The following is a 6,787-nucleotide window of genomic DNA, read 5'->3' on the forward strand; positions in this document are numbered from 1 at the left end:
ATGGGCTGTGGAGTTAAATGTGAGCTCAAATACTGACACCTCAAGTGATTCCTAAGCAGCTCTGCCTCAGAGGACTTTAAGGAGTAAATGCGATTAGTGTTCACCAGGCCACTAAGAACCTGCTGAGCACTAGGGCACTGGCCTTTCCCAGGGTACGGAATCCCACGCTCCTCCCCCCATCAGTTACTAACACCCTTTATAGGTGGGCTTAAACTACAAACCCAAGTCCTGCATGGACCTATCACCAATTCTTCTAAAAACAAAAATAATCAACTCCAGGACTGGAAGACTAATTTAGCTATCACTGTCCCCAGTACCTAGAAGGGACCCTAGGTGTTTCCTTTGAGACCAATGATCACCCTCTTCCTACTGATACCAGCAGCTCGGGCACCTAGACATGCCTCTAACCTGAGGCTCAATAAAGCAACAGAAAAAACAAGGCAAGGTATCAGGGGGTGATGAGAGTCAGAAGATTTAGAAAAGAACTTTGAGACACTAAAGCCAAGGTTTTAAGGGGCTCTTTTTAGACTGCAATGTTTCAAAAATGCCACCAATATGCAGCTTGGACACACCAGCCCTAGTGTACAATGCTCAGTGAGAGACCGTATCAGACCAAGGTCGTGTTGCCTGATGACACCCTGAAACCTGGGTCCCTGGAAGTCACAAGACTTGGGGCAGTCAATGTGAACCATCAATTATTTCCTCCCCGTGTCTAGGCAAGATGTGCATACCCAGTGCTGTGTCATCAGCATCAGCCCCCAAATAAGACACTTTGACATGCTTTTCTTTTTGTCTGTATTTGCCGTCACTTCGTAAAGCAGAATGTGATGAGCACTGCACCTCTGTTCACAAAACCTGCCGAGTTACTTTCCAACGGCTTCACCACACGCCTAGGCAGCGTCTGTCTGCTGTGCTGCACAACCCTTTCCTTGGGAGACACACCCTATGGACATCGTGTCGGTCAGCTTAGCATACTAACTTCTAGAGGCCATACATGCATTTGATAACTACAGGGGATGTCAGGCTCAAAAAGTAGATCTTAGGGGATGAAGGTTGTTTTAACCACGCATCTCAGAACACTTTAGCAACAAAGATTTGGTCTACTGAGGAATCTGCTTGAGAGAGAAACACTTCAGACCACAAAGCTAGCTAACATTAGGCTACACGTATCTTACAACAAAGATAACCCGTTCTGTTACAACAGGCCAACATGGAACTAGGAAAGAAAAACGAGCCCGCTTCAGTGCCCGAATATCACAGTCTCATACACAGAGGGGAGAGGAACCCGGTCTTCCCTTTAAGTAGTTGCCATGCCATACATATTTTTAAAATGTTAACAAAAATAAAGGAAAAAGTCCTTGAAAATATATTATCCAAGGGAATGAAGGGGAAGAACTGAACACGTGTGCAGGTGTCCTCCAGGTGAGCTTAGTCTACTTCCTCCATGCGTGAGGTGTCGTCGTCTCCCTCCAGGGGCGGCATCTCTTCGGTCACAGCAGCACTGCTCTCGTCAGCAGTGGGGTCATCTTCATCGATACCTTTTTGGAAATATAAGCCACGTATTAGATTTCTTTAAACCAACGAATTAGCCTAATACTACTGCTGGCTTATAACCGCTCTCAACACTAAGCAATTATAGGATATTTGAGTCTCAGTTCCATTTCTTTGCCTTTATGGACTAGGGACCTGTTTATCCACCCCTTCAACACGTTACTTTAGTTTCTCAAGTGGGATGACATAATCCCAATTGTGATCAAGTAGCTAAGTTACCCCCTTCCCCGCCCATGCCCGCCCGCCAGTAACGTGGCAAGTTTCTCTTTCTGACAACACAGGCTTATTACCAAGACCAAGTTTGATCATCCTGTAGATCCTGTTAGCGTGTGTCTGGGGGTCTTCCAGACTGAAGCCAGAGGACAGGAGCGCGGTCTCATAGAGCAGGATGACCAGATCCTTCACAGACTTGTCATTCTTGTCTGCCTCCGCCTTCTGCCTTAAGGTCTCGATGATGGAATGGTCTGGGTTTATCTCCAGGTGTTTCTTTGCTGCCATGTAACCCATTGTTGAGTTGTCTCTCAGGGCTTGAGCCTTCATGATTCTCTCCATGTTTGCTGTCCAGCCGTATGTGCTTGTGACAATGCAGCATGGGGATGTCACCAATCGGTTTGATACGACCACCTGTAATCAAAGTATTAAAGCGTTAAGATGTCCGGGGCTGGAAAGATTGTCACTACAACTTCTCAGCACCTATGTCCACTTTATTGAGAAGGGAAATCTAAGGAATCTAACAAGTACTGAGGAATCAGAAATATGATGTACTTGCAAACTTAGCAAGTACACTGTATGGCTTAACTTGGGGGGGCGGGGGGGGGGGGAATCTAACACCACTTCTAAGAAGTGTCAAAAATTAGCAAATGTAGGCAGAAGAAACATACCTTTTCTACTTTTTTCTCCAAGATGTCCTTCATGATTTTGCACAGGTTTTCAAACTTGGTCTTTTTCTCTTCCTGTTTCTTTTTCTCTTCTTCGTCTTCTGGAAGTTCCAAGCCCTCTTTGGTGACCGACACTAAGGTCTTCCCCTCAAACTCCTTCAGCTGCTGAACACAGTACTCATCAATAGGCTCGATCATGTAGATCACTTCCAGGCCGTGCTTCCGCAGACGCTCCACGAAGGCCGAGTTAGCGACCTGGTCCTTGGTCTCCCCTGTGTTGAAGGATTACTTTCAGAACTTCCGCAAGGTTTCACCTCCCTTGGCTTTTCTTATCTAGTCAGAGCCAACCACCACAGACCTGGCCAGCTCAGGTAACTACCTTGCCTAGATCAACACTTACTAATGCACAGGGAGAGCCACACAGGTAGAACACACCCAGCTCCTGTGAGGTTCCAAGCACCACGGGTGCTATGACCACTTGTCATCCATTACCTGTGATGTAGTAGATGTGCTTCTGGTTCTCCTTCATTCTTGTGCAGTAGTCCTTGAGGGAGACCATCTCATCACCAGAAGCGGATGTGTAGTATCTCAATAGCTCAGAGAGCTTCTTCCGATTTTGAGAATCTTCATGAATTCCAAGCTGAAACATAACATTAGCTTTAGAAAAACTTTCTGCATTAAAAAAAAAACACCTAAAATTTGAGAAGCCAGTTTCATTATTACTAATGCTCAAATGTGTTTATACCAACCTTAATATTTTTAGAGAACTGCTCATAAAACTTTTTGTAGTTCTCCTTATCTTCTGCCAGTTCAGTGAAGAGTTCTAAGCATTTTTTGACCAAATTCTTTCTGATAACTTTCAAAATTTTGCTTTGTTGCAACATCTCCCGGGAAATATTTAGAGGGAGGTCCTCAGAGTCTACCACACCTCTAATGAAGTCTGAAAGAATATAAAGACCAAAGTCACTCTAAGGACAAAAATCAATCAAATACGAGTAATCCCCAAAAACCAAAGATGAATTATCCCCCGCCCCCGTGCTTAAATTAAGAATGACTTTAACCAGGACAGTGGTCATTCTTCATACCCAGCTCTACTTACTCAGGTATTCAGGGATCAGCTCCTCACAGTTATCCATGATGAAAACTCTGCGAACATACAACTTAATGTTGTTCTTTTTCTTTCTGTTTTCAAACAGGTCAAAGGGAGCACGTCTTGGGACAAAAAGAAGGGCTCTGAATTCCAACTGTCCTTCGACTGAAAAATGCTGCAATAAAACACATGCTAAGTCATCATCAGTGGGTAAACACTTGCAGTTCCCTAACTCAAAGCACTGTGGGAGGAGGGCTGGGATTGAGAAAATGGAACTACTTCAGACAGAGCCTGCAGAGGCAGACTGGTCTGGCTGCACTCGGCACTCACTCACCTTCACTGCCAAGTGGTCCTCCCAGTCATTCGTCAGGCTCTTGTAGAATTCCCCATATTCTTCATTAGTAATGTCATCAGGATTTCTGGTCCAAATTGGCTTTGTCTTGTTCAGTTCTTCTTGATCGATGTACTTCTCCTTGATCTTCTTTTTCTTCTTCTTGTCGCCGTCCTTCTTTTCTTCTTCCTCTTCGTCAGAACCAACATCTTCGATTTCAGGCTTGTCTTCGGACTCCTTTTCTTCTTTTTCTTTCTCTTCCTCTTTCTCTTCCTTTTCGTCAGCCTCATCATCACTGACTTCTTTATCACGTTCCTTCTCCACCTGCAAAAAAAGACCATCACATTCTAGAATGAAAAAATTAACAACATGAAGGTACAGACTCTATACCAAAGCCTAAATTAGCTGAGAAACATTAACCAAGCAACTTCTCATGAATACTTGATGTTTTTAACTAAATACTAGAGGGCCTGATGCACGAAATTCGTGCATGAGTAAGTCTTCCTGGAGTGTTCTGTGGACCATTTGGTTCTTTTGTGTGTGGCAGTTTTTAAGTTGTTAGTTTTTAAAATCAGTACTTTTTAATAGAAACAACATGACCAAAAACCTGTCACAGAATTGTGAGACCCATTAAAATAACAAAGTTTAATGAGGGCGGGGGAGGGAGGAAGAGTAAGGCCTTCCTTCCTTGGCACCAGCTTCCCTCTGGCACCCAGGACCCAGGCTTCCCTAGTAGTAGGAGGTCCCATCTAATTAGCATATTATATGCTTTTATTATTATAGACAGCCCTGGGTACCCTGGCAGTAAGAACGAACTTCAGACTAGTCCAGTAACTACTGAAAGTTTGGGTCTTTGCCTTAAATCTTAAAGGACTAAACATTTTAATTCGGTCCCTTTGATGATCTACGTGGAAACTTACAAAGAGAGTAATGGGGTAGCCAATAAATTGAGAGTGTTTCTTCACGATCTCTTTGATCCTTCTCTCCTCCAAGTACTCCGTCTGGTCCTCTTTCAGGTGCAGGATAACCTTTGTTCCACGACCCATGGGTTCCCCTGGAAGAGAAGCAGGGAAACCAATTCAATTTCAATCTCAATGGCCAAATCAGGGTAAAAAACTACCATCTATTCAGCTCTCAACGGCCTTACCCAACACTTTTTAAACAAATTTACAAAGCAAGCTTCACTGTTCCTGGATGGAGTCAGTCCCCCAGCAGTTAACTGCCTCGCCCAAGATAAATAACCTGGATGTTCGGCTATCACACTATCGCTGTTCACCAGCTCTCACCCCCCAACGTCAGGCAAATTTCACAGCCTCTTTGGGGTCCACTGCCCACGCACCCCTACCTCCAGGCCACTGGCTTACCCAGCAAATCACGCCATCAGGTGCCTACCTACGTCAGTCCTAACTGTGAAGGATCCTCCTGCAGAAGACTCCCAGGCATACTGCTCATCGTCGTTGTGTTTGGTGATCACAGTCACTTTCTCAGCAACCAAATAGGCTGAATAGAACCCGACACCAAACTGGCCAATCATAGAGATATCTGCACCAGCCTGCAGAGCTTCCATGAACGCCTTGGTCCCAGACTTGGCGATAGTACCCAGGTTATTGATCAAATCGGCCTTGGTCATTCCGATTCCAGTATCCACAATAGTGAGGGTTCGGTCTTGCTTGTTTGGAATGAGATTGATGTGCAGCTCCTTTCCAGAGTCTAGTTTACTGGGATCTGTCAAACTTTCGTATCTGATCTTGTCCAGAGCCTATCAAAAAAATACACGTTGTTAAAACACAGGAGCCCCAGATGGTGAAATTATGCTCAAACCAAAACCCAACTCAGCAGGAAAAGGCCACTTACATCGGATGAGTTTGAAATCAGCTCCCTCAGAAAGATCTCTTTATTCGAGTAGAAAGTATTGATGATCAGGGACATCAACTGGGCAATTTCTGCCTGGAAGGCAAACGTCTCCACTTCCTCCTCCTCCATTGGTTGGTCGTGGGTCTGGGTTTCCTCAGGCATCTGCAAACGACCCCAGCAGCCCGTTGGAACCGCGCGCGCAGCACGTCCACAGCAGCGCTGCGGCCGCCCAGTGTATTTAGGGCTTTATTTCAGGGACACGCGAGACTACGGGGATACGCAAACAGGAGGCTGCCGACAAAGGAATGACCTCATTCCGAGCCGCGCAGATTACAGGGGCGCGCGCCACCCGAGCCCAAGTCGCTTGCAGGCCGCGGGCAACGGGCGCCGCCTCGCTGCGGCTTGAACCTGCGGGCCGGGTCCCGGGAGAGGCCTTCAGGGCGGAGGAAGGTCCTTCCTCCTGCAGGGTCCCCTGCCGCACCGCCCTTACCGAAGTGGGTGCGGGCCCGCAGCAGGCCAAGGCCTCCGCCGCGCACCGAGCCTGCCCTGCACCCGCCGGGCCTAGGGGCTCCGGGTCGGACCCCCGCTGCCCGCCGCCCGCCGCCCCGCGCGCGCCTGATCACCCCTGAGCCCCACGTCCTTCGCCCCCGTCCCCCAAGAGGTCCCCAGACGCCCCCCTCACCTTGGCTTAAGAGTCCGCAAAGGATCCGCAGCAACACCGCACGAGGACGCAGAATCAACTGGCGCACAGCCCCCGCTCCTCCTTATATAGACGCGGGCCCGCCCTGCGCGCGCGGCGCCTTTCCAGAAGCCTCCGGAACCTTCCGGAAGAGCCCTCCCCAACTGCTGCCGCGGCCGCGCGCCTGCGCCTGCGCCCTGGTCGCCAGCGCCACCCCCAACCGCCGCTGCAGCGCGCCTGCGCGGCCCGGAACTCTCGGGAAGGTCTCGCGCCCGGGGGGCCGCCGGCCCAGCCCTGCCTCGCCCCCTCCGTTCTGCGCGTGGGCGGGAGGTAACCCGCCGGCCCGGAGCTGGGGGCCCGCGTTCGCGCGTCGGTGATGTCCGAAAAAGTGAACTTGTGGTTTT

General features: G+C 48.4%; 1 protein-coding gene across 1 annotated transcript; it reads right to left on the reverse strand.

The window, feature by feature from the left end:
* Positions 1–778: 778 nt before the first annotated feature.
* On the reverse strand, positions 779–6,577 carry HSP90AA1 (heat shock protein 90 alpha family class A member 1). Its single transcript, XM_080685626.1, has 11 exons — positions 6,387–6,577; positions 5,705–5,866; positions 5,243–5,609; positions 4,771–4,904; positions 3,854–4,174; positions 3,529–3,694; positions 3,179–3,369; positions 2,922–3,069; positions 2,433–2,701; positions 1,842–2,175; positions 779–1,538 (listed from the first exon to the last, which is right to left on the reverse strand). The coding sequence occupies exons 2-11, from the start codon at positions 5,864–5,866 to the stop codon at positions 1,429–1,431; spliced, it is 2,202 nt and encodes a 733-aa protein (XP_080541752.1). The 5' UTR covers positions 6,387–6,577; the 3' UTR covers positions 779–1,428.
* Between the last annotated feature and the right edge of the window lie 210 nt (positions 6,578–6,787).

Source organism: Plecotus auritus, assembly GCF_963455305.1.
Source record: "Plecotus auritus genome assembly, chromosome: 1".
Taxonomy (NCBI): domain Eukaryota; kingdom Metazoa; phylum Chordata; class Mammalia; order Chiroptera; family Vespertilionidae; genus Plecotus; species Plecotus auritus.

Excerpts from the sequence above, each read along its gene's own strand:
- HSP90AA1 (XM_080685626.1), bottom strand. The coding sequence starts at position 5,866 with ATGCCTGAGGAAACCCAGACCCACGACCAACCAATGGAGGAGGAGGAA. Across the intron at positions 3,070-3,178 it reads AGTTCTCTAAAAATATTAAG|CTTGGAATTCATGAAGATTC; the intron begins GTTGGTATAAAC and ends GTTATGTTTCAG. Across the intron at positions 2,176-2,432 it reads TGGAGAAAAAAGTAGAAAAG|GTGGTCGTATCAAACCGATT; the intron begins GTATGTTTCTTC and ends CTTTGATTACAG.